The 27,787-nt window shown below is 36.4% G+C and overlaps 2 protein-coding genes across 3 annotated transcripts in view; one reads left to right on the forward strand and one right to left on the reverse strand.

Annotated features, from left to right (window-relative positions):
• The window catches only part of LOC137240360 (CUGBP Elav-like family member 1), a 1,194,531-nt gene that overhangs the window by 1,117,796 nt on the left and 48,948 nt on the right, over positions 1-27,787 (forward strand). The gene's annotated exons all lie outside the window — the stretch shown is intronic.
• vir-1 (virus-induced RNA 1) overlaps positions 14,296-27,787 on the reverse strand; it is a 405,722-nt gene continuing 392,230 nt past the window's right edge. For both annotated transcript variants that reach the window (XM_067766482.1, XM_067766483.1), the window contains exon 6: positions 14,296-15,006. In XM_067766482.1, coding sequence (XP_067622583.1) covers positions 14,344-15,006 — 663 coding nt within the window. In that variant the 3' untranslated portion in view covers positions 14,296-14,343. The remainder of the gene's footprint in view (positions 15,007-27,787) is intronic.

Raw genomic sequence — 27,787 nt, forward strand, 5'->3', positions numbered from 1 at the left:
GCACTCTGCTGACTCCTATTTCCTTACAGCCCCCCAAGCCTGACATAAGTCTGCCCGTCCGTCAATAAGTCATTTCCTTATCACTCACCTTCACATTACCTTGTCACGCGCAACTAAGAGGGCGAACAAAGAATTCAAGAACCGTAATTACTGACCGACCGCAACCGCTCAAATAAATATAACATCAATTTTGTACAAAGCAAAAATCAGTTTGGCATATTATAATCAAAATGCGTGTATGTTTGTAGCTATGTATGTACATATATTCCTTATGTTTAGATTTTCTTCTGCTATTTTCTCAAGAAGATCAGGCATTATATGCTAATATATGTACATATATTCAAATATGTGTATTGGCAAAAATATTGTGCTCAAATTTCACTCACCCATATACTCGTACTCCAACGGCGCCGGTGCAGTTGAGTGGATGTGCTGAATTTGCTGAAATAGTAGGAGTGAAAAAGATACATACATATCTGCAGGCCACGCTTACAGTTGCCACAATCAGCCACTCATACCAAATTCCTGCCAAAAATCTATGCCGAGATAAACTTGTTGCTGCAGGCCTGGTACTATCAAAAATTCCAAATCTTTTGTGGCATTATCCCAAACCACAGGTAACTTTATTACCCCTACCACGGCGGTTTCCTGGCCCCGGATTGGCACAATCAAGGACTCTTTACTGCGCAGGAGTGCAGCTGAGCCTTTCCCGAAGCAGCTGGCACTCGCCCCTGAGTCTAAGAGAGCCAATACTTCCTGACCTCCTCCTGAATTTACTGCAACTGCACACTTCCACAATTATAATTGCATACTTTTGGGAGCATCTCAGATAAGACATCTGCATGTGCTTGTGCGTTGCTTCTCCGCTGCGTGTACGTACATATGTGTAGACATAATGATTGAATTATTGATGTGCATACAAGTCACTGCTTAGCATCGGCTTAGAGATGACAGTACCCCTTAGTGTTGCTATTATTCGTAACAGTATACATTTTGTAGGTTGTAGCATATTCCACAAATTACAGAATATCTTAGATTTTTTTTTTTATAATTAGTACTAAGTTTTTATTTTTCTGTTTTATTTTTGAACTTGGGTTTTGGGTAAATTTTGCTAATTACTTTCTAGGCATTTAAGATACAAAATTTAGTTTTTTTTGTCATATCCACACCATATCCACACCATTACTTGAATTACCATACACATACATATACACACACAAACATATTACTTATTAATTGATTGGATTTTTATATACCTACATTGTAATTTTTATATCTATTATTTGATATTTATTATTTATATATATTTTTTTTATTGGGTTTGGGTGAATTTATTTAGGCTCACATTCATATTTATTCTTTTGCTCGATTTTTACTTTCATAACATATTTTGGTTGCTTACAAATATATACAAAACTCTTTAGTGAGCTCCTCCTTTTTATACCTTTCATGAAAATGAAATGGTATATTAATTTCGTCACGAAACCGAAAATTGTAAGTCCTTAAAGGAAAATAGATAGACCCACCATTAAGTATACCGAAATAATCAGGTTGAAGAGCTGTGTTGATTTAGCCATGTCCGTCTGTCCGTCTGTCTGTTTGTATGCAAACTAGTCCCTCAATTTTTGAGATATCTTGATAAAATTTGGTGGGCGGGTGTATTTGGGTGTCCGATTAGACATTTGTCGGAACCGACCGGATCGGATCACTATAGCATATATCCTCCATACAACCGATTTTTCAGAAAAAGAGGATTTTTATAATATCTTACCCAAATTAACAGATTGAAGCTTCAAACTTCACCATATACTTTCGTATATTGCATGTATTGTTGCCTGAAAAAATTGATGAGATCGGTCGTATATATAGTATATATCCCCCACAACCGATTGTTAAGGTAAGGAACTTTTCGTAATTACTGCCCTATTTTAAGAGCTAGAGGCTTCAAATTTCAACGAATGCTTCCGTATATAGCATATATTGTTGTCTGAAAAAATCATAAAGATCGGTCGTATATATAGTATATATCTCATACAACCGATTGTTCAGATAAGAAACTTTTTGCAATTTCTACCCCATTTTAACAGCTATAAGCTTCAAATTTCACCGATTGCTTACGTATATAGCATATATTGTTGTCTGAAAAAATCATAGAGATCGGTTGTATATATAGTATATATCTCATACAACCGATTGTTCAGATAAGAAACTTTTCGCAATTTCTATCCCATTTTAACAGCTATAAGCTTCAAATTTCACCGATTGCTTACGTATATAGCATATATTGTTGTCTGAAAAAATCATAGAGATCGGTTGTATATATAGTATATATCTCATACAACCGATTGTTCAGATAAGAAACTTTTCGCAATTTCTACCCCATTTTAACAGCTATAAGCTTCAAATTTCACCGATTGCTTACGTATATAGTATGTATTGTTGTGTCAAAAAATCATAGAGATCGGTGATATATATAATATTTATATGATGGTATATATATATAGTATATATATTTTTTTTTGCGATTTCGGCCTCATTTTAACAGCTATAAGCTTCAAATTTCACCAAATGCTTACGTGTATAGCATATATTGATGTCTGAAAAAATCGTTGAGATCGGTGGTATACATAGTATATATCTCATACAACCGATTGTTCAGATAAGAAACTTTGCGCATTTCTGCCCCGTTTTAACAGCTAGAAGCTTCAAATTTCACAAAATGCTTACGTATATAGCATATATTGTTGTGTGAAAAAATCATAGAGATCGGTGGTATATATATTATATACTTCATATAAACTGTCATTTTTGCCCCTTTTTTACGGCTAGAAGCTTCAAAATTCATCAATAGTTACGTTTACGTCATATATTTTTGAAATACGTGATTCGTAGTCATAGTTTTTACATGCAGACCACAAAAATCGTGAAGCTTTGCATCCTCACACAGATTACCTACCTATTTTTTATTTTATATTTATCTTAAAAATCGTTTAGATATGTTCAAATTTCACCAAATGCTTACGCGTATAGCATATATTGTTGTCTGAGAAAATCACAGATACCGGTGGTATATGTATATAGTATATATCTCATACAACCGATTGTTCAGATAAGAAACTTTGCGCAATTTCTTCCCCATTTTAACAGCAAGAAGCTTCAAATTTCACCAAATGCTTACGTGTATAGCAAATATCAAAATAAATTAGCATAAAAGACAATATACAAATTTTAATGTAATATCTTTGTAGCAAATTTAATATACAACGTGATAAAAGATAATATAATAAAATAAAGTAAGAAATATCAAAATAAATTAACATAAAAGACAATATACAAATTTTAATGTAATATCTTTGTAGCAAATTTATTTATTTTTTGTTCACTTGTTCTAAAATGAGCATAAAATCTGGAAATGCAAAAAACATTTGGGTCAAATTTGCAATTAATTGGTATAAATAAATAAATTTAGTGAGTTTGAACAAAAGTTGACTCATTATTTCTGATTTATTTTTTTTTAAAGCACCTAAAATGAAAAACAAAGAATCTGTTAAATAAAGACCTATGCTTTTACGTGTAAGTAAAATTTGTCCAAAAAAATAGGCCGGTTAAGTTATAACTTCTCTTTAAAGTTTTTTTGTGCGCTAACAATTATTTTAGAACAATTTTTTAAAGATTTTGGTACAAACCAATATAGGTAATTGGAAACAATGGTAAACAATATTTTATTTCAACAGAAAATGAGCGAAGCAGTAGTTCTCTCACCGTTTGGCGTGTACAAATATATACATATGTAGAGATGAAACATTTGAGCAACGGAACAATTGAGAATTTGGAGCTATGTACTCAGGGGGGTTTGTGAACATAATGCGTCCTACAGATTGCAATTTCGATAGTTGCACAGATTTTCGAATTTACAAAAAACTTTTTCTATTAATTATAAACAAATAGAGTAATATTTGTTAACAAAAATATTCCTATTCACTGCGGCTGATCAATACGAATCGATTCATATAACTTTTATATGATTTTACGTATGCTAAGTATGCGAAACCGCCTGTCAATTGATTGTATGGAAATTTTGTTAGCGTATTAATATATAGATAGTGGGTAATATACTGCCTATGCAATATTTCGAGCTAAAATCGAAAACTTTTTTGGGTCGTTTTTTTTCGTTTAATATACGACGTGAAATTTTCGGATTCAATCAAGTTGCATTTAAATAATAATAAACTAATTTGAAATAAAAGATAATATAATAAAATAAAATAAGAAATATCAAAATAAATTAGCATAAAAGACAATATACAAATTTTAATGTAATATCTTTGTAGCAAATTTATTTATTTTTTGTTCACTAAAAGACTTGCTATATCTAAAATGAGCATAAAATCTGGAAATGCAAAAAACATTTGGGTCAAATTTGCAAATTATTGTTATAAATAAATAACTTTAGTGAGTTTGAACAAAAGTTGACTCATTATTTCTGATTTATTTTTTTTAAAGCACCTAAAATGAAAAACAAAGAATCTGTTAAATAAAGACCTATGCTTTTACGTGTAAGTTAAATTTGTCCAAAAAAATAGGCCGGTTAAGTTATTACTTCTCTTTAAAGTTTTTTTGTGCGCTAACAATTATTTTATAACAATTTTTTAAAAATTTTGGTTCAAACCAATATAGGTAATTGGAAACAATGGTAAACAATATTTTATTGCAACAGAAAATGAGCGAAGCAGTAGTTCTCTCACCGTTTGGCGTGTACAAATATATACATATGTAGAGATGAAACATTTGAGCAACGGAACAATTGAGAATTTGGAGCTATGTACTCAGGGGGGTTTGTGAACATAATGCGTCCTACAGATGGCAATTTCGATAGTTGCACAGATTTTCGAATTTACAAAAAAATTTTCTATCAATTATAAACAAATATAGTAATGTTTGTTAACGAAAATAGTCCTATGCACTGCGGCTGATCAATACGAATCGATTCATATAACTTTTATATGATTTTACGTATGCTAAGTATGCGAAACAGCCTGTCAATTGATTGTATGGAAATTTTGTTAGCGTATTAATATATATGTACTGCCTATGCAATATTTCGGCCTAAAATCGAAAACGTTTTTGGGTCGCTTTTTTTTTCGTTTAATATACAACGTGAAATTTTCCGATTCAATCAAGTTGCATTTAAATAATAATAAACTAAGTTGAAATAAAAGATAATATAATAAAATAAAATAAGAAATATCATAAAAGCATAAAAGACAATATACAAATTTTAATGTAATATCTTTGTAGCAAATTTATTTATTTTCTGTTCACTATAAGACGTTCTATATCTAAAAAGAGCATAAAATCTGGAAATGCAAAAAACATTTGGGTCAAATTTGCAATTAATTATAAATAATAATAAATAAATTCAGTGAGTTTGAACAAAAGTTGACTCATTATTTCTGATTTATTTTTTTTTTAAAGCACCTAAAATGAAAACCTATGCTTTTACGTGTAAGTAAAATTTGTCCAATAAATAAGGCCGGTTAAGTTATTACTTTTCTTTAAAGTTTTTTTGTGCGCTAACAATTATTTTGGAACAATTTGTTAAAGATTTTGGTACAAACCAATATAGGTAATTGGAAACAATGGTAAACAATATTTTATTCCAACAGAAAATGAGCGAAGCAGTAGTTCTCTCACCGTTCGGCGTGTACAAATATATACATATGTAGAGATGAAACATTTGAGCAACGGAACAATTGAGAATTTGGAGCTATGTACTCAGGGGGGTTTGTGAACATAATGCGTCCTACAGATGGCAATTTCGATAGTTGCACAGATTTTCGAATTTACAAAAAACTTTTTCTATTAATTATAAACAAATAGAGTAATATTTGCTAACAACCATAGTCCTATGCACTGCGGCTGATCAATACGAATCGATTCATATAACTTTTATATGATTTTACGTATGCTAAGTATGCGAAACAGCCTGTCAATTGATTGTATGGAAATTTTGTTAGCGTATTAATATATAGATAGTGGGTAATATACAAAGAATCTGTTAAATAAAGACCTATGCTTTTACGTGTAAGTAAAATTTGTCCAATAAATAAGGCCGGTTAAGTTATTACTTTTCTTTAAAGTTTTTTTCTGCGCTAACAATTATTTTGGAACAATTTGTTAAAGATTTTGGTACAAACTAATATAGGTAATTGGAAACAATGGTAAACAATATTTTATTTCAACAGAAAATGAGCGAAGCAGTAGTTCTCTCACCGTTCGGCGTGTACAAATATATACATATGTAGAGATGAAACATTTGAGCAACGGAACAATTGAGAATTTGGAGCTATGTACTCGGGGGGATTTGTGAACATAATGCGTCCCACAGATGGCAATTTCGATAGTTGCACAGATTTTCGAATTTACAAAAACTTTTTCTATTAATTATAAACAAATAGAGTAATATTTGCTAACAAAAATAGTCCTATGCACTGCGGCTGATCAATACGAATCGATTCATATAAATTTTATATGATTTTACGTATTCTAAGTATGCGAAACAGCCTGTCAATTGATTGTATGGAAATTTTGTTAGCGTATTAATATATAGATTTTCCAAGGGAGTGATCCTTAGTTCCATAGGTGGACGCCGTTTCGAGATATCGCCATAAAGGTGGACCAGGGGTGACTCCAGAATGTGTTTGTACGATATGGGAATCAAATGAAAGGTGTTACTGAGCATTTTAAGAGGGAGTGGGCATTAGGTCTATAGGTGGACGGCTTTTCGAGATGTCGCCATTAGGGTGGGCCAGGGGTGACTCTAGAATGTTTGTACGATATGGGTATCAAACGAAAGGTGTTACTGAGCATTTTAAAAGGGAGTGGGCATTAGGTCTATAGGTGGACGCCTTTTCGAAATATCGCCATCAGGGTGGGCCAGGGATGACTCTAGAATGTGTTTTTACGATATGGGTATCAAATGAAAGTTGGTAATGAGTATTTTAAAAAGGAGTAATCCTTAGTTCTATAGGTGGAAGCCTTTTCGAGATATCGCCATAAAGGTGGACCAGGGGTGACTCTAGAATGTTTGTACGATATGGGTATCAAACGAAAGGTGTTACTAAGCATTTTAAGAGGGAGTGGGCATTAGGTCTATGGGTGGACGCCTTTTTCGAGATATCGCCATTAGGGCGGGCCAGGGGTGACTCTAGAATGTGTTTGTACGATATGGGTATCAAACGAAAGGTGATACTGAGCATTTTAAGAGGGAGTGGGCATTAGGTATATAGGTGGTCGCCTTTTCGATATATCGCCATTAGGGTGGGCCAGGGGTGACTCTAGAATGTTTGTACGATATGGGTATCAAACGAAAGGTGTTACTGAGCATTTTAAGAGGGAGTAGGCATAAGGTCTATAGGTGGACACCTTTTCGAGATATCGCCATTAGGGTGCGCCAGGGGTGACTCTAGAATGTTTGTACGATATGGGTAAATAACAAAAGGTGTTACTGAGCATTTTAAGAGGGAGTGGGCATTAGGTCTATAGGTGGACGCCTTTTCGAGATATCGCCATTTGGGTGGGCCAGGGGTGACTCTAAAATGTGTTTGTACGATATGGATATCAAATGAAAGGTATTAATGAGGGTTTTAAAAGCGAGTGGCCCCTAGATGTATATGTGAAGGCGTTTTCGCGATATCGACCAAAATGTGGACCAGGTGATCCAGAAAATCATCTGTCGAGTACTGCTAATTTATTTATATATGCAATACCACTAACAGTATTCCTGCCAAGATTCCAAACGCTGTTGATTTCGCCTTGTAGAACTTTTTCATTTTCTTCGACTTAATATGGTAGGTGTCACGCCCATTTTACAAAGTTTTTTCCAAAGTTATATTTTGCGTCAATAAACCAATCCAATTACCATGTTTCATCCCTTTTTTCGTATTTGGTATAGAATTATGGCATTTTTTTCATTTTTCGTAATTTTCGATATCGATAAAGTGGTCGTGGTTATGGTCGGATTTCGGTCATTTTTTATACCAAGATAAAGTGAGTTCAGATAAGTACGTGGACTAAGTTTAGTAAAGATATATCGGTTTTTGCTCAAGTTATTGTGTTAACCACCGATTTCGCCCATTTTCACAGAAAACAGTTACCGTCATAGAACCTATGCCCCTACCAAATTTAAGAAGGATTGGTAAATTTTTGTTCGAATTATGGCATTAAAAGTATTCTAGACAAACAAATGAAAATGGGCGGAGCCACGCCCATTTTAAAATTTTCTTTTATTTTTGTATTTTGTTGCATCATATCATTACTGGAGTTGAATTTTGACTTAATTTACTTATATACAGTAAAGATATTAAATTTTTTGTTAAAATTGGAATTTTAAAAAAAAATTTTTTAAAAAGTGGGCGTGTTCTTCATCCAATTTTGCTAATTTTTACTTAGCACATATATAGTAATAGTAGTAACTTTCCTGCCAAATTTCATCATGATATCTTGAACGACTGCCAAATTACAGCTTGCAAAACTTTTAAATTACCTTCTTGTAAAAGTGGGCGGTGCCACGCCCATTGTCCAAAATCTTACTAATTTTCTATTCTGCGTCATAACGTCAACCCACCTGCAAAGTTTCATCGCTTTATCCGCCTTTGGCAATGAATTATCGCATTTTTTCGGTTTTTCGAAATTTTCGATATCGAAAAAATGGGCGTGGTTATAGTCCGATATAGTTCATTTTAAATAGCGATCTGAGATGAGTGCCCAGGAATATACATACCAAATTTCATCAAGATACCTCAAAATTTACTCAAGTTATCGTGTTAACGGCAGACGGACGGACGGACATGGCTCAATCAAATTTTTTTTCGATACTGATGATTTTGATATATGGAAGTCTATATCTATCTCGATTCCTTTATACCTGTACAACCAACCGTTATCCAATCAAAGTTAATATACTCTGTGAGCTCTGCTCAACTGAGTATAATGAAAACAGCTTTGACCCCAACTGGCAAGCAGGTTAGATTTCTGATGTCATTAATTTTGACCTAACGAAAACCAAGCATAATTGTCTTTGTTGTTTGTGTTGGTGCCTTCAATGTGACTAGTCAAGCATTTCTAATTATTAACCATATACTTATGTAACACTCCTATATTGCTAATAGAAAATGCTCGCAATGAGTTTTGAATTCGAAATCAAAACAAGCAGCCATGGTTCAACTATATGGTTGGCTCATCTGTACAATAACAAAATATGTTTTTCAAATTGTCAAAGTTTGTCTATTGGTGTTGGTGCGAATGGTATGGAATGGAAACATAAAACTTAGCACCTTGTTTTTATTTATATGACCTCGGGCCAGCAAGTAAAAAGGTAACATTTAATAGGTCGCTAAACAATAATAATAAAACTTAGCAGTTTTTGTATGTGTAAGAAAATGTTGCCAATGTGTTGGTTTCATTTTGAGTTTGCGATATCCTTTTGACAATCCCATCGGCCATGCAATGAAATAAATAAAATCAGCTGATGAGATGAGCCAACCATATAATTGAACCATGCAAGCAGCCTACAATAAGTGTGACAAGAAAAAATTTAAATTTAGGTACATACATTCGATTATTGATATACAAAAACAAAAACATTTAAACAGCAATATAGCGGCACTTACATATATCAGAACTCTGATATTTGTGAGTGTACCTAGCCTCCCTGCCAACCATGACTACCCACTTTCCCCTGAAATTCGAACACAATCAAAAATTTCGGTCTAAAAAAATTCTAGTTTTTGCGTATATGTAATACTCCTATATTGCTACAAAAGGCTAGGTGCATTCCCAAACATCAGAGTGCCGATATATTGCTGTTTAAACGTTTTTGTTTTTGTATTCAATAATCGAATGTACCTAAATTTAAATTTTTCCCTGTCACACTTATGCTGCTACAATCACAAAACTTTTATAGGCTGTCTTGTTTTGATTTCGATTTAAAAACACATTTCGAACATTTTCTGTCTTGTTTTGATTTCGAATTCAAAACACATTGCGAACATTTTCTATTAGCAATATAGGAGTATTACATATATGAGGTTTTGGGATATTTTTTAGGGTGGCAAAAATTTCCCATAAATAAAATGAGTGCGAAAGAAACAACATGAGTGTCTTGCTTATAAAAATCCCAAAAAGGGGGAAAAAAAATATTTGATGCGCCATTCACGTTAGAAATTTAAAAAAATTCAAGCGTGATTTATAGCTCTTGACCATAATGTGACAAGGTGACTGACGTTGGCAGCTTCTCCTTCTAATCCGCCATGTTGAACTCCCACTCTAAAAGTGAATATGCCTCTTTGCGAAACTACTTTTTCATTCAGAGGGAAAATTGTAGTAAAAACCATACAAATCAATTTTCCTGGAAAAGTATGCAACAGCATCACTTTTTTTCTCCAATTCTATTTTGTGTTGATTTTTCTATCGCTCAAATTAGTGAGAAAAAAAAAAAATTTATTATTTTTTCAACAAAAACATTAAAATTTGCCGTTTGTTTTGAGTTCTATTAGAAACCCGTTTGAATATATTCAATAAACCGTGGTCATTTATATATTTCTCAATAGTTGCTTATTCGCGGCGTTAAATCATCTAAAATATTGTCCAGAATGTAGACGACCATGTACACGCAACCGAGTGCACCCTACGGAGGACGGTCAGAGTTTGAGAAGAAATTATATGATTCCGATGCGACTGATATGTATACCAATATCTCTATGTGAACACCACTTTTCGAGTTACGATTAAATGGATCTAGAAATGTACCAATGGCCCCAACTGAACCATATGGTGCTATACAAACTTGGACAGATGATAATCCAACAAATATATGTAGCACGTGTCTATTTTCAAGATCTATTCCCTGCCGTCTTTGCACCGGCAAAAGGTGTTCCATACACTTCACATAGCAGTAATGTTTTAGTCAAAACGTCCAGTTTTTAAATAATTTCAAACATAAATGGGTGGCCGATTCAAATGGGCATGTACCGGAAGGAGCTGGGTTGGTGTTTATTCGGAATTAGGTGAAAAGTAGGCAAAGTTCATCCTTCGCATAGAGTAATTTATATTAAGCTGGGTTGATTTGCACCATTGATTTTTCGATAGGTTTTGGGCTCATGAAAAAAAGTTCCACTAAGCATACCCAAAAAATAATTTTCGAGCCTGCAAAATTTGAATTTTTTGACTTTTTTCTTTGACTTTTAAGGTTTTTTTTCATGACCTACTTAAAAAAAATTTTCATTTGATTTTAAAACTTTAATGTATACCCTGTCCGACTCAACATTGTCCGCTAAAAACTCTGGCGATAACAGTTTTTTGGAAAAAAAATAAAATATTTTTTGGGTTTTGAGGAGTGTTTTGGTGAAAAAATTTATTTTTTCGCCATTTTTTTTTAAGGGTTTTTTCAGAAACGTGCAAAAGTGTTGCCGATGAAAACGTATTTGTCTCATAGTTCCTATCCCACTTAAAATTATACGATAAAAACGTTGGCATTAACAGTTTAAAAAAACAATTTTTTTTGGTTTTTGGGACTTGTTTTGGTCGAAATCGATTTTTTGATTTTCAAGGCTCCAAAATCATTTTTTATGTATATGTTTCCGTTAGACCCACCAATAAGTATACCAAAATGATCACGGGCGAGCTGAGTTGATTTAGCCATGTCCGTCTGTCTGTCCGTTTGTTTGAACGCAAACTAGTCCCTCAATTTTTGAGATATCTTGATGAAATTTGGTAAGCAGGCATATTTTGATGGGGGATTTGACATTTGTTGGAATCGAACGGATCGGACCACTATAGCATATACCTCCCTTACAACCGCTTGTTCAATAATAGGGTTTTCGCCATTTCTGCCCCATTTCTGCCTCATTTTAACAGCTAGCAACATCAAATTTTACCACAAGCTTACGTATTGGCCAGAGATGGTTGTCTGAAAAAATCGTCAAGATTTCGACCAAAACAAGTCCCAAAAACCAAAAATTTTATTTTTTTTTAAACTGTTAATGCCAACGTTTTTATCGCATAATTTTAAGTAGGATGGGAACTATGAGACAAATTCTTTTTCATCGGCAACCCTTTTGCACGTTTCTGAAGAAACCCTTAAAAAATTGGCAAAAAAATAAATTTTTTCACCAAAACACTCCTCAAAACCCAAAAAATATTTTTCTTTTTTTTTTTTTTAAAACTGTTATCGCCAAAGTTTTTAGTGGACTATTTTGATTCGGAAACTTTTTTTCCTGAGCCCAAAACCTATCGAAAAACCGATGGCGCGATATAGGTTAATAAATCGACCCAGCTTAATGTATATGCCAACCAATTAAACTGAGGTGAACGCATCTGAATATGAAGTATTGGTACCAGAAACTATCACAGCAGAAAGTAACTACGAAGCAAATTACGAAGCCTAGTGTACGCAAATTGAATGTGAACTTATAGTGGTGAGAGGAAAGGAAAATAATCAATTTTAGTATATGACCAACTAATGACTTCGTATGGATCTTTTACTGTGTCTGTTGTAATATGTTATCCTAGCAAAATCATATACCGAAATGTAATCACTTAATGTGTATTTGTGTATCTCTTTTTATTATTATTTTAATATTATTTTTAAGGACAACATAAATACAGAAATTGATAATTTTAAACTAAGCTAATTGAAAAATTAAGTAACTGAACTTCTTAGACTATTTTGTAGATAACACACAAACTCCTATTAAAACAGTCGATCTCACTTTAGAGCAGGGCTGGGTAGCTTGGGCAGAGAACCAATTTCGATCTAGCTTTGCTGTTTTGGGCCTAGGCATTAGAGCTTTACTGTTCCTCTCAGTTAAACGGCCAAAGTAACCATATTAAACTCTAGTTAACTCAAAGTCGCACTGAAAAACCGGGCGATAGAGATTAAACTCTAATAACAAGAGATATTTTTCGAATTTTTCTGTAAATCGACGTGCCATAACAAATCCAGCAATTTCCACATTTTTTACAAAGGAGTTAAATGAAAAAAATTTGAAAGTGCTAGTTATTGTTGGGCAGTGTAAATGAAATGACTCATTCACACTTGAGCACAGTCTTAATTTTAGAATTCAAAACTGTCGTGCAAGTTACTTATGTCGATTTTTAAAGTAACTAGGAAGATATGGCATACCTGTAGAAAACCGATCGAACATATTCAATTTTATATTTCAAATCTTGTTACGGATATGAAGTATTTAACTATCAGTCTCCATCAAACTCATCGTGAGTAAATTTTAATAGAAATATAGAAGTACTACATATATAAATACTACACTATCCATAAACCAAATTTTATCCAAATCGGTTGAATCGATTCAGGTAGTAGTGAATATATAAATATACAAAAAGAAACAATTTTAAGTTTTAAGATTAATATAAGTTATATCTATATATTTACTCAGCTCCCGAGAAGCTAGCTGATGAAGAAGTGAAATTCAGAAACATAACCTAGTCACCAAGGCCGTTTGTAAACTTTGCAATTTTTCTCTAATATCTATAAGTATTATTTTAATCTAAAAATTTAAAAAAAAATCCAGTTTCGTTACCATCGGGGATTTAGTGCTTTTATTCAAAAAAGTATCAAATTTAATTCTATTTCAGAAAACGGCCTCTTCCGTTCTTCCACTTTCTCTGATAATTCGTATTATGTGGGAGTTTTCAGAATGAGCTGTCACTACATAGAACACCTGGCTTGGTGTTCTGCACAAAAATACTATGGATACCACCCCCGGTTTCGGAAGGACCCCGGGTAATTTTTCAGTTGTTCCTTAATATCTTTTGAACGAGTTAAAATTTTTATTTTCCGCCTTCAGATTATTGATACTGATGTCAAGAAGCATCGTTTGACACCTCTCTCGATATTTTTGGACGCGTATTAGCAGTCGACCCCTCAACTAGACCGTTACCTTATTTTGTTCCACGACAAAAGAAACTGTATTATCTTAAAGTATTAATAATGAGTTCTTAATTAAATTAAGTTAAATAAAAAGCATAGCTTAATTTTTGGCGATGCCCTCACCGCCCGACCCCTATTTTGATGAACTAGGAAAATATTTGAGGATAGGACCATTATGATGTTTTCCTTAGGATAGTTCTCTCATAAGCCTGCCAAAATATTCTGGTTTTATGTGCATTTTCGGACCTATGTTTATCAAAAATTTAATTATATAAGCATGTTTAAATATTTCTTTCTTTGATATGCTTCTATTTAGCGCTTTCTGAAAAGAAGTGCACTTCACATGATATTGTTGCATTAAATTATTATTTTTTTTATGTATCACACATTAAAATTTAAATACCAAATACTGTAATTATTTCAGCATCAGGATTTATGGGAAAGCCGGTACTGGCAGCAGCTAATTTGTTAACGGCAACATCATTTAAAAAGTCCACAGGCAATACATCGTAGGCATCAATGTTATTGGATTTTTTTCTCCTCTCATCATCTCTCTGCAAATCAGCCCACTCAGCATTGAATACAGGTTTCATTTCAATGGCATTATCACCGTCATCGTCATCGGACAATGAAATATCCTCCCGGTTCTTATTGCTGGCATAACTAGCGTAACGTTTCTCGTTGGGAACACAGTCAGTTGTTTCAGTTTCTTCACGAGTCACACTAATTACATCGTTCCCTAATCCTTCAATATTTGCACTATTAATACCTTCTCTATTTTCGATGGTAATAGTTTGGTTCATAGTGCTATTCACATCCTCCTGTTGTGCTGACAGGGGTTTCTTTTCAGAACTCAATATGTATGTTTTTCTTATATGGCTATTCATTTTATTGTTTACAAACTTATTGGTTCCCGCTTCAGTATTTCCGTATATTTCCGCAACGTCGGCGATATATTCTCTCTTAATTGGGGCATTTGAATTGACCTTATTGTTCTCATTTGCTACTGGCAACAGTGTATTCAAGTTGAGTTGCGCTAGTACCCGAGGTTCAATGTGCTGATTAGGTTAAAAGTTACGTACAACAAAGCGACATGGGCCAAATGCATGATTAGAGTAGAAGTGAAGATGATGTTTCAAATTTGTTGATAAAAGATCGTACGCAGGTGCATGGAAATAGAAGAATATGTTTTGAAACCAATTAAATTTAGCTTTGTTCTAATATGGAATTAATTAAATTTAGCTTAAGCTTTTGCTATTATATAGATGTATGTATAAGTATGTTGCAACACCACCTTACATTTAAAACAAGAAGTGTGGCAACACTAAAATGAGAATGATAACCAAAAATGAAAGGACAACCATTTTGTAATGAAGACGTCTATCAACTCCAGAACGACTGAATAACACAAATATTTCTCTTTTTTCTTATATTATTCATTTTAACGGAAAACTAAAGTAAGAAAATATTGTATTATAATATGGAAATATTGTAACCATTTTTCTTTATTAAACAGTTTTTTAAAGCTTCTGTAAACACAAATTTTTGTTTCATTTCTGGTGTGACAATTGCTATTAAAAGTTGGTGGACCAACATTCTTTAAAATTATCGCCATAAAGGTGGACATGGGGTGACTCTAGAATGTGTTTGTACGATATGGGTATCAAATTAAAGGTATTAATGAGGCCTTTAAAAGGGAGTGGTGGTAGTTGTATATGTGCAGGCGTTTTCCAGATATCGACCAAAATGTGGACCAGGGTGACCCAGAACATCATCCGCCCTGCAGAACTTTTTCATTTTCTTCTACTTAATATGGTAGGTGTCACACCCATTTTACAAAGTTTTTTTCTAAAGTTATATTTTGCGTCAATAAACCAATCCAATTACCATGATTCATCCCTTTTTTCGTATTTGGTATAGAATTATGGCATTTTTTTCATTTCTCGTAATTTTCGATATCGAAAAAGTGGGCGTGGTCATAGTCGGAATTCGGCCATTTTGTATACCAATACAAAGTGAGTTCAGATAAGTACGTGAACTGAGTTTAGTAAAGATATATCGATTTTTGCGCAAGTTATCGTGTTAACGGCCGAGCGGAAGGACAGACGGTCGACTGTGTGTAAAAACTGGGCGTGGCTTCAACCGATTTCGCCTTTTTCACAAAAATAAGTTATCGCCCAGAGTCTAAGCCCCTACCAAATTTCACAAGGATTGGTAAATTTTTGTTCGAATTATGGCATTAAAAGTATCCTAGACAAATTAAATGAAAAGAGCGGAGCCACGCCCATTTTGGAATTTTCTTTTATTTTTGCATTTTGTTGCGCCATATCATTACTGGAGTTGAATGTTAACATAATTTACTTATACACTGTAAAATTATTAAATTTTTTGTTAAAATTTCACTTTAAAATTTTTTTTTTTAAAGTTGGCGTGGTCGTTCTCCGATTTTGTTAATTTTTATTAATTGGACATATAGTAATAGGAGTAACGTTCCTGCCAAATTTCATCATGTAATCTTCAACGACTGCCAAATTATAGCTTCCAAAACTTTTAAATTACCTTCTTTTAAACGTGGGCGATGCCACGCCCACTGTCCAAAACTTTACTAATTTTTTATTCTGCGTCATAAGATCAACTCACCTGCCAAGTTTCATCGCTTTATCCGTCTTTGGTAATGAATTATCGCACTTTTTCTGTTTTTCCAAATTTTCGATATCGAAAAAGTGGGCGTGGTTATATTCCGATATTGTTCATTTTAAATAGCGATCTGAGATAAGTGCTCAGGAACCTACGTACCAAATTTCATCAAGATACCTCAAACTTTACTCAAGTTATCGTGTTAAAGGACGGACGGACGGACGGAAATGGCTCAATCAAATTTTTTTTCGATCCTGATGATTTTGATATATGGAAGTCTATATCTAGCTCGATTCCTTTATACCTGTACCTGTTGGAGGGTGGGGCCGTGTGTAGAAGTCCACGAAAGTGGGGAAAGCTTCTGACCGCCATTCACCTGGGGATGGCCAGAGCGATTCTTTTGCATGCGGTTCAATGCAGGTTGTCGCCTTCTCACATTAGCTCACTACTGCCGGTCGCTTGCGGCCAAGTATCCTCTGGGTAGCCGCTAAACACCCGTTTAGCGGTGAGCTAATGTGAGAAGGCGACAACCTGGCTAGGCCACTCTGACATAATCGGTTTAAGGGCTAGCCGGGGGAGATTTCATCGGCAGCGTCTGTACACCTCTAGGTGCGACTGCAAGCGGGCGTCTCTCTTGGAGCAAGCGGGTCGCTATATAAACGTGCCAAGTAATATTTTCACCCCCGCTGAGCGGGTTGTGCGCTGGGCTTGGGACCCGCCACGTAAAACCATACTCCAATGAAATATAACAACAAGCCAACCGTTATCCAATCAAAGTTAATATACTCTGTGAGCTCTGTTCAACTGAGTATAAAAAGTAGTAAAATCTAAAATTTTATATTGTGTGCAATTGCAAGCGTGTAATTAATTTAATATTTTTTCTGGTATTGCATGTTAGGTGTGTCCCAAACGCACTTCGAATGACGTTGTACCACCTTTAGATAGAATTATTTGTACGGACTTCACTTTCCGAATTTTTGTTTTCTGAATTTATGGGGGGAACCAGATGTCGGACCTCAACATTTATGGTAGCGTCTCTAGCTTGCAGTACGACGTTTCTTTTATTAATGGTGGTAAGGATTTTGAACAAAATTGAGGACAACAAGATACATTCGAACTTGTTGATGTACCTGAGAATGCCGGTAACATCACCGTATGCTTGTGCAGTCAAATTTAGCTTAAGTAATGCGTTTAGTACTTATGTTAATCGTGGAACATGGTTTGCGAATGGTCTGATTGCCTCAATTCTAGCCAATCACCTATTGTCTGAAAGACTGTGAAGAGAGCTCGGTACATTTTTTGAGGATGTCCCATCGTTGTGGACTGCTGCTGAAAATAGTAAAACGTTTTTGTACAACTCCGAAGAAAGTAATTGCAGCCGTACAACATTCTGCGGCATCAACACCACATAAATTCAGACTGTGGGTTGTACAAGGCGAGTAATCAGCATTCTAGTTTTTGTCGATAATGTGACGTTGTGCTCCGTTGTAATCTCCTTTCATATTGGCGCCGTTATCGTACCCTTGTGCACAACAATCTTTTAATGGGATTTCATGTTTACCTAGAGTATGGCAAATTAAATCAGCGATTTCCTGATCAGTTTTTTGGTTACGATCCACGAAAGCCAAAAACCGTTCTTGAATTGTAAAATTTGTTGCTTTCGAATTAAAATGGAGTTAGCGTAAAATGAACGTAGTCTGTTCAACGTGACTGGCATCATGCGTAGCATCAACGATAATAGCAAAATACTTGGCTTTTTTGCGTTGATCTAATATGTTTCCCTCACGTGTTTTGCACAAATTTCTATAAACTCGTTCTGAATCTTTGGGGAAAGATAGTGAACTTGTAAACGTTTGTGCTGCTGTTGTGAAATCCTAACTTTCTCCAAATGATCTCTAAGTATCGGATCATATTGGCTTATGAGATCTTAGATGCCCAAAAAATGTTCATCGTTTCCTTCACCAACATATATACTTTCGCCTCTAAAAGCTGGGACTCTTTGACCCAAAAATAAAATAGTGTCCAAAATTATATATAACATTTCCTTCCACTTTTGAGTTTCAGTGATTACCTGTTCATTGATAAGTGTATCAATTATAACCTCCTTTTGAATTAGATTTTGTAAAGGTCGCCAGTGAATATAAGATTTAATGTGATCTTGAGTATATTCGTATGATGGCAGTTTATCGTACAGCTTTTCCATACCTGGAATTTCGAATATTCACAGAACAAATTTTAGTTCGATTTAATAAAGTATTGGTGCTCAACAGACGACATGGTAGGCAATAAAAAGCATTGCTATTGGCGCTCCCCACTAACCAGTACCGCTCCACTTTCTCTCCAAATGCCTCGTCATGACAATCACGTGGAAAAATAAAAGGACAATTTTGGTGACCTCGGCGAATTATTTCGTTGACTTCTTCAGATTGCAAAAACTCATTATTCACGGTACCGATATCGAAGTCGTTTAAATAATCTGGACTTTGATACAGATTTGGTGGTATTATTGGAAGACCTTTTGAAGATCAACCTTCATCAGTGTCACCACGAAAACTTTACAATTTCGGATTCATGTAAACATACATTTTTGTTTGATGTTTTTATTGTTTCCTCAGGCCCAGGCAAAAAATCATTATCATTATTCGTTGCATTTAAAATTCGGCTTAAAGTTTGCACATGGAACAACTAAAGACTCTCCTGAATTTAAAAAAAAATGTCTTAGTACCTATAAATCGCGGGCCCCCTTAAAAAACCCGGACCCGGGGAACCCCCACCTCTCGTCAGGCATGTGTATATGTTACCTATATTTTTAATAAACTTCAAATTGAAGAAAAAAATTTTAAAATTGGAAAAAAATTTTGGTAGGATCTGGATGGGTTGCCTACCAACTTTTGGTAGGAAAAGGAGTTGTCTCCGGTTGTCTCAGGTCACTATAAAAATCGGCTGCCATGACATCGACACGCTGCCTGCAATAAAATACTTGGGGGTGTGATAGACAGAAGGTTGCCATTCAAAATCCACTTAGAGTATGCCAATGAAAAGGTAGCAAAAACCGTAGCAGCATTATCTAGGATAATGATAAATGCAAGAGGACCAAAGCAACGACGATGTCAACTTCTGGCTGGCGTTGTAAAAAGCCAAATACTTTACGGCGCTCCTGTTTGGCATCAGGCCACGCAGTATATATCATACTTGCGCGGGTTAAAGTCGACCTGCCGCCTGTGTGCACTACGCGACTGAAGCGCATTTAAAACTGTCTCTGTCGACGCAGCACTAATCATCACAGGAATGTGTCCTATAGGCATATTAGCAAAAGAAGCAGCGACGATTTATCAGGATCAAAGCTCACGTGATGGAGCATGAGAGCTAAGCATGCCTCAACAAATGGACGCTGGACACACCGGTGTATCCCTTATGTTAATATATGGATATCTAGAAAGCACGGCAAGGTAGATTTCTACCTCACACAGTTTCTAAGTGGTCACGGATGCTTTAAGGAATATTTGCACCGATTCAATCACGAGCCTAACAACATATGCGATCACTGTGGTGGCGATACAGTAATAGATGTTTACCATGTATTTTTCGAGTGTCCTAGGTTCAATAGCTCGAGATGCAAACTACGCAGAATTTTTGGAGAGGATTACACTCCTGAAACAATTGTTGGATGCATGCTACAAAGCAAGGTATAATGGACCGCTGCATGCGATGTAATAGCGGAAATAATGAAGTGTTTACGAAGTCTGCAAAGGCTCCGGCACAGCAGCTAACATTGATCAGTCGAGTTTTGTGGGTGGAGAACAAAATGCAAAAGTGGAGGGGATCGAGCTGAGCACGTATTGGATGCAAGGCCTCCGTACAATTAGCGGTGTCAGAATGATAAAATAAGAAAAGACCGGAATATATGTAGGTAATGTAATAGTAAACCAGGTGACGGATTAGAGACAAGGCCTCTTCAACCGTCCGAATACTGCCCCAGGTGAAGGAATAAAGCACGGATTGGAGACACGGCCTTTTCAACCGTGTGACCAAAAGCAGTTAACATACACGCAACGACAAACCTACGGATTGGAGACAAGGCATCTCCAACTGTAGAAACAACGAGTAGGAGTGTAAACGTCTCACATGTAATCAGGGTTTATGCACGGATTGGAGACAAGGCCTCTCCAACCGGTGGAAGTACGAGAAAATCCACCGTTACGTATTGTGGGAAAAAAAAAAGAAAAAACTTATTAAAATTAAATGAAAAAAGGAAAGGAATAAACCTTTTAAAACTAAATAAAAAAAACCATTCAAATTAAATGAAAACAAAAAAAAAATAGTAATAAATTTATTTATATATATACATATATAAAAAAACCCTACAATACAAGTAGTCGAACGCACAAACATGCCACAAGCACTGTATGCACAGAATTTAAGGTATTGTAACGAATTTACTTGCAAATCCTTTTATTTGCCCTTTTTGCTAAGTTCGTATCACTAAACTGTTGAATAAATAACTCCACTATTAAATAATGGCAAAATGGCCTTTATTAAAGTACTTCACAATAACAGTTATGCTTTGGAACTAGCTGGCTTAAAAACCAAACTGATAGCTTTAATGAACTGACTTTCAAAATAATACTGTTATGAGTCGCTAGATAGCGTCTTAATCGAAACTGCTTGATAGCTCAAATCAAACTGAATTCCAGCGCCTCTACATTTGCTGCCTTTTATACTCTCTGATTTCAACGTTCGCATCTTCTAGGCGCTTCCATTTCCAGAATCTACTAGATGCCATCAGCTCTCAAACTTCTCAGCTGTAACTACAATTGCACGATTTTATAGCTTCTCTCATTGCATACTTTCAAGAGTATCTCAGATTTATGCATGTGTTTGTGCAATGATTCTCCGCTGCTCGTATACGTACATGGTACATATGTTTAGACGCAATTATTGTTTCGTTTATGTAGATACATAATGATTGATCTATGGATGTGCATGATATCACTGTTTAGCATCGGCTTAGAGATAGCAGCACCCCTTAGTTTTGCTAATATTCGTAACAGTATGCTTGGAAATATTCGTAGAAGTGGTATGTGTCAAGCACATTGAAGTAGCAAGCAGGACGTGCCAGTCCCAGCCATCGGGACTATTTGGGGATCATTTGGGGACCTTTCCGGCATCATTTCCGGATAGTTTTCAGGATCCGTTCGCGATCCCGACGGAGTTAATTCGGGCCTATTTCGGGATGATTTGGAGTATTTTCCGGCATCATTTCTAGATGGTTTTCGGGATCCGTCCGGGATCCCGTTGGAGTCATTTCGGGACTTTTTCTCGACTAATACGGGATCATTTGGGGACCCTTTCGGCATCATTTCTGAATGGTTTTCGTGTTCCGTCCGGGATTCCATCAGGGTCATTTCGGGACTATTAGGGTATCATTTCCGTATAGATTTCGGGATGCGTGCGGGATCCCGTCGGGGTCATTTCGGGACTATTTCGGGATAATTTGGGGTACCTTCCGGCATCATTCCTAGCTGGTTTTCGGGATCCGTCCAGGATCCCATCGGAGTCTTTTCTGAGCATTTTTTCGACTGATAGGGGATCATTTGGGGACCCTTTAGGGGTCACTTCATGACTTTTTCTATATTATTTCGGGATCATTTGGAGACTCTTCCGAGGTAATTTCTGGTTCCGTCCGTGGTGCCATAGGAGTCATTTCGAGATTTTTTTTAACTTTTTCGGGATAGTTTTGGGACCCTTCCGGGATCATTTCTGCATCCGTGCGGCGCACATTGGGGATTAAGCACTAATTTCATTCAATAAAAACAACCGATTGCAAAAACGTTTACACAGAAATTTTCGTAATTGGATTCTGAAGAGACTCACATCGCTTGATTCTTCAAATTAGTTTGTTTATTAAACAATTTGTTGCAAAATAGCCTATTTTTTGCAGAACTTTATATTATAATACTGTTACGAATATTAGCAAAACTAAGTGGTGCTGCTATCTCTAAGCCGATGCTAAGCAGTGACGTGAATTCACATCAATAATTCAATCATTATGTATCTACATATACGAAACAATAATTGCGTCTACACATATGTACCATGAACGTATACGAGCAGCGGAGAAACAATGCACAAACACATGCATATATCTGAGATACTCCTGAAGTATGCAATGAGAGAAGCTATAAATCGTGCAATTGTAGTTACAGCTGAGAAGTTTGAGAGCTGATGAACTAGTATATTCTGGAAGCGCCTAGAAGATGCGAACGTTGAAATCAGAGAGTTTAAAAGGCAGCAAATGTAGAGGCGCTGGAATTCAGTTTGATTTGAGCTATCAAGCAGTTATTGATTAAGCACGCAATCTGTAGGGCAATAGTAGAGTTTCATTTAAGCTGTCAGTCAGTTTGGTTATTAAGCAAGCTAGTTGCAAAGTATAAGTGTTATTTTGAAGTACTTTAATAAAGGCCATTTTTCCATAATTCAATATTGGAGTTATTTATTCAACAGTTTAGTGATTCGAACTTACCAGAAGGGCAAATAAGAGGATTTGCAAGTAAAATCGTTACAATTGGTGACAGAAGAGGAATTGTTGAATAAATTCCAGAGGACAACAAGGACATGGCACAGTTCAGTGAATTGAAGATCCAGCAACTAAAGAAGGAGTTGGAGAGCCGTGGATTGAATACAAGCGGCGTTAAACTCGAACTTCAGGCACGGCTAGAGGCAATGAAAGCAGAAGGAATTGATGTGGAAGGGTATGTCTTTCATTTTGTTGGCGACGAGACAACAATAATTTAAGAGAAAAACGAAACATCGCAGACGGTTACCAGCACAGACTTGAACATGATATTGGCTGCAATATCTGCACAAACATCGACAGTAGCATCAATGTCGTCGCAAATGTCAGAAATGTCGTCACAAATGTCATCACAACTGGAAGAGCAGAAGACATATATGGCATCACAACTAGAATCGCAGGAGGGCCGTATAACAGCGAAGATTGAATCACAGGAGACACGTATCTCAGAAATATCATCACAAATGTCATCTCAACTGGAAGAGCAGAAGACATATACGGCATCCCAGCTGGAATCACATGAGACACGTATTTCCGAAATGTCGACACAGATTAAAAGATCAAAGATGGAAACACAACTGAAAGAGCAAGAGGCGTGTGTATCATCAAAACTCGAAGCGCGTATGGACGAGAAAATAACGCAGTTTGAAGAAAAATTCGAGGCAGAGGTGGATGCTTTGAGAGGTCGTATACAGGAGTTGCAACTAATTCGCCCAGTTGTTGTCAGCAAGCAATACGAAGGTAAAAACTCCATCTTTTGACGGTTCTGTTCCTTTCCAGGTATTTAAGCTACAATTTGAGAAGACCGCAACAGTGAACAACTGGAATGCTGAAGATAAAGTTGCTGCATTGTTCGTAGCTTTAAAAGGACCTGCTGCGGAAATCTTACAGACCATCCCAGAGTACGAGCGGAACAACTACGAAACATTGATGAGCGCTTTAGAGAGACGTTACGGACGTTACGGAAGCGAGCATAGGAAACAGATATTCCAAATTGAGTTGCAAAACCGCTACCAAAAAGCAAATGAGACATTGCGGATATTGAAAGGCTAGCACATTTAGCGAATGCGGACGCACCCGTGGAATACACTGAAAGGGTAAAGATTCAGAGCTTTATAAATGGCATACGAGACGCCGAAACAAAGCTACATACGCAAACCCAAAGTCAACATTCGCAGAAACGGTGTCACAAGCTCTGATTCAGGAAACAGCGTCGCTTCTGTGTAAGCCAGTTTTCAAAGCACGCCGTATGGAAGTAGAGAGGCCAGAGTGGGTAGACGCAATTTTGGAGGCGCTGAAAGGATCGCAAAAGCGAAGTGAAAAAGTTATCAAATGCTTCAAATGCGGGAAGTCCGGTCACATTGCATGTCATTGCAATCTTGGTCCTAATAGTTCCAACAATGTGGGTGGCCGTAAACGCAAAGATGGAAGAAATGAGCAAGAGCGTATCCGATATAAAGAACGAAAACTTGCCCCAGCTATTGAATGCCCTGTGATATCGGGGTTGCAAATTGGTAGAAAATTGAGCAGTCTTACCGTCAGAGGGAATGTGGATGGTAAAGAACGTGTACTGACTGTAGATAAGGGCGCATCTCATTCCTTGATCCGATCTGACTTGGTCAACAGGAGACTAAAACCGTTACCTGGAGCAAGGTTGCGTACGGTCACTGGCGAGTATAACCAAGTTCAGGGAGAAGTGATATGTAAAGTCTTGATTGGAAAGGTCACGGTTCTACACAAATTCGTTGTTGCGAAGATCGTTGAGGAAGTCATAGTGGGAGTGGACTTCTTGGTTGACCATGACATCAAGATCGATATGCAGAGAAGGGTGATGCGTTATGAGAACCAGGATATACCACTTAACTTCAAGTTGGAGAAAGGGTTCAGTAGCAACCGAGTAATGGTGGAGAAGACTTGACAAAGGCCACGAGAGTCAAAAGAAAAGGTTGATGGATCGAATGGGCCAAATAAAGCGAAATTAAAAGTACCTGCGAGAAAAAGACCGGCATCGACAAACCCTAATGGATGCACTAAAACGACTAAAAGAATTTTTCAGGAAGAATGCAAGTATCGTTTCAAGCCAGCGCGCACTACTGTTGTGAAACGTCCAGACGATAATGATGATGCAAAATCAATCCGTCAAGTGCAAGCTCTGCGAAGAAGTTCATTGGCCAAACAACAGAGTGCGAGGGAATGATCAAGAATAATGAGTAGTAAGATGAAACGCAGATACAATGAGAACAAAAATTCGGAAGGTTTCTTGGAGGGAGATTTTGTACTGTTAAACAACCCTCAGCGGCGGAAAGGTGTTCCAGCCAAATTTCGGTGTAGTTGGGAAGGCCCGTACAAAGTTGTGAAAAAGGTCAGTGATACCATCTACCGCATACAAACCACTGGGAAACCACGGATTAGAAGAGTTGTACATTTGGAGATGCTAGCAGCATTTAGATCGAGAGATTTGCCTTATCGGGATGATCAGACTAAGGTGGAGGGCAGTGTTACGAATATTAGCAAAACTAAGGGGTGCTGCTATCTCTAAGCCGATGCTAAGCAGTGACGTGAATTCACATCAATAATTCAATCATTATGTATCTACATAAACGAAACAATAATTGCGTCTACACATATGTACCATGAACGTATACGAGCAGCGGAGAAACCAGGCATGCTTAACCAACGAACCGATATCATTTCGTTACGATAATTAACGTTAATAAACGAAACAAAGTCATTTCGTTTCGTTTATTAACGTTAAGAACGGCAAGTTAACGAAATGATTTTGTTTCGTTTTCTGCCATATCAAAACGAAATGAAATCGTTTATGTTGATTATTAATTTCAAACTATGCTGGCAAAGCTGATTGATGGCTGAGTCATTAAAGGCGAAAGCATTAGCCAAGCTGATTGCAACTTTTCTCATGAATTTTGACAGTACGAACATTTCTCAGAGTATTTTGACATTACCACCAACGAATTACACATACAAATTACATGGAGTTTGTGTGTGTATGTCCGCTCGCTGTTACCACTTTACGGCTTCACCATGGCTATAGCATTGCCAGCACAATTCAAACATAAAGTATCACGTTTTTGTTAACATTTTTAACGTTAACGAAAGCTTTTCGTTTCGGTTTAAAACGAGATACAATTTATCTTGATAATTTCTTTATCGATAATATTTCGAAGTGTTTCAACGGAAACGGTGGAAATTTTTTGATAAACGATTAGCTTAACGTTAAGGTGCATCCCTGGGAGAAACAATGCACAAACACATGCATATATCTGAGATACTCCTGAAAGTATACAATGAGAGAAGCTATAAATCGTGCAATTGTAGTTACAGCTGAGAAGTTTGAGAGCTGATGGACTAGTAGATTCTGGAAGCGCCTAGAAGATGCGAACGTTGAAAGCAGAGAGTATAAAAGGCAACAAATGTAGAGGCGCTGGAATTCAGTTTCGATTAAGACGCTATCTAGCGAGCAAGAGCAATATTATTTTGAAAGAGCTTCATTTGGGCTATCAAACTTCTCAGCTGTAACTACAATTGCACGATTTATAGCTTCTCTCATTGCATACTTCAGGAGTATCTCAGATATATGCATGTGTTTGTGCATTGTTTCTCCGCTGCTCGTATACGTTCATGGTACATATGTGTAGACGCAATTATTGGTTCGTTTATGTAGATACATAATGATTGAATTATTGATGTGAATTCACGTCACTGCTTAGCATCGGCTTAGAGATAGCAGCACCACTTAGTTTTGCTAATATTCGTAACAGTATTATAATGTAAAGTTCTGCAAAAAATAGGCTATTTTGCAACAAATTGTTTAATAAACAAACAAAACTAATTCTTCAAGCGATGTGAGTCTCTTCAGAATCCAATTACGAAAATTTCTGTGTAAACGTTGTTGCAATCGGTTGATTTTATTGAATGAAATTAGTCCTTAATCCCCAATGTGCGCCGCACGGATGCAGAAATGATCCCGGAAGGGTCTCAAAACTATCCCGAAAAAGTTAAAAAAAATCTCGAAATGACTCCTACGGCACCACGGACGGAACCAGAAATGACCTCGGAAGGGTCTTCAAATGATACCGAAATAATATAGAAAAAGTCATGAAGTGACCCCTAAAGGGTCCCCAAATGATCCCGTATCAGTCGACGGACGGTTTTCGGGATCCGTCCGGGATTCCGTCGGGGTCATTCCAGGACTTTTTCGGGATTATTTGTGGTCCCTTGCGGCATCATTTCTGGATGGTTTTCGGGAACCGTCCGGGTTCCCGTTGGGGTCATTTCGGGACTATTTCGGGATCATTTGGGGTACCTTACGGCATCATTTCTATATGGTTTTCGGAATCCGTCCGGGATCCCGCCGGTGTAATTTCGGGACTTTTGCGTAAATTTTTCGGGGTCATTTTGGGACCCTTCCTGTATTATTTTAGGATGGTTTTCGGGATCCGTCCGGGATTCCGTCAGGGTAACTTCGGGACTATTTCGGTATCATTTGAGGTCCCTTCCGGCTTCATTTCTGGATGGTTTTCGGGATCCGTCCGGGATCCCGTCGGGGTTATTCCGGAACTTTTTCGGGATCATTTGGGGTCCCTTGCGTCATCATTTCTGGATGGTTT

Source organism: Eurosta solidaginis, chromosome 2 (genome assembly GCF_040869045.1).
Source record: "Eurosta solidaginis isolate ZX-2024a chromosome 2, ASM4086904v1, whole genome shotgun sequence".
NCBI lineage: Eukaryota > Metazoa > Arthropoda > Insecta > Diptera > Tephritidae > Eurosta > Eurosta solidaginis.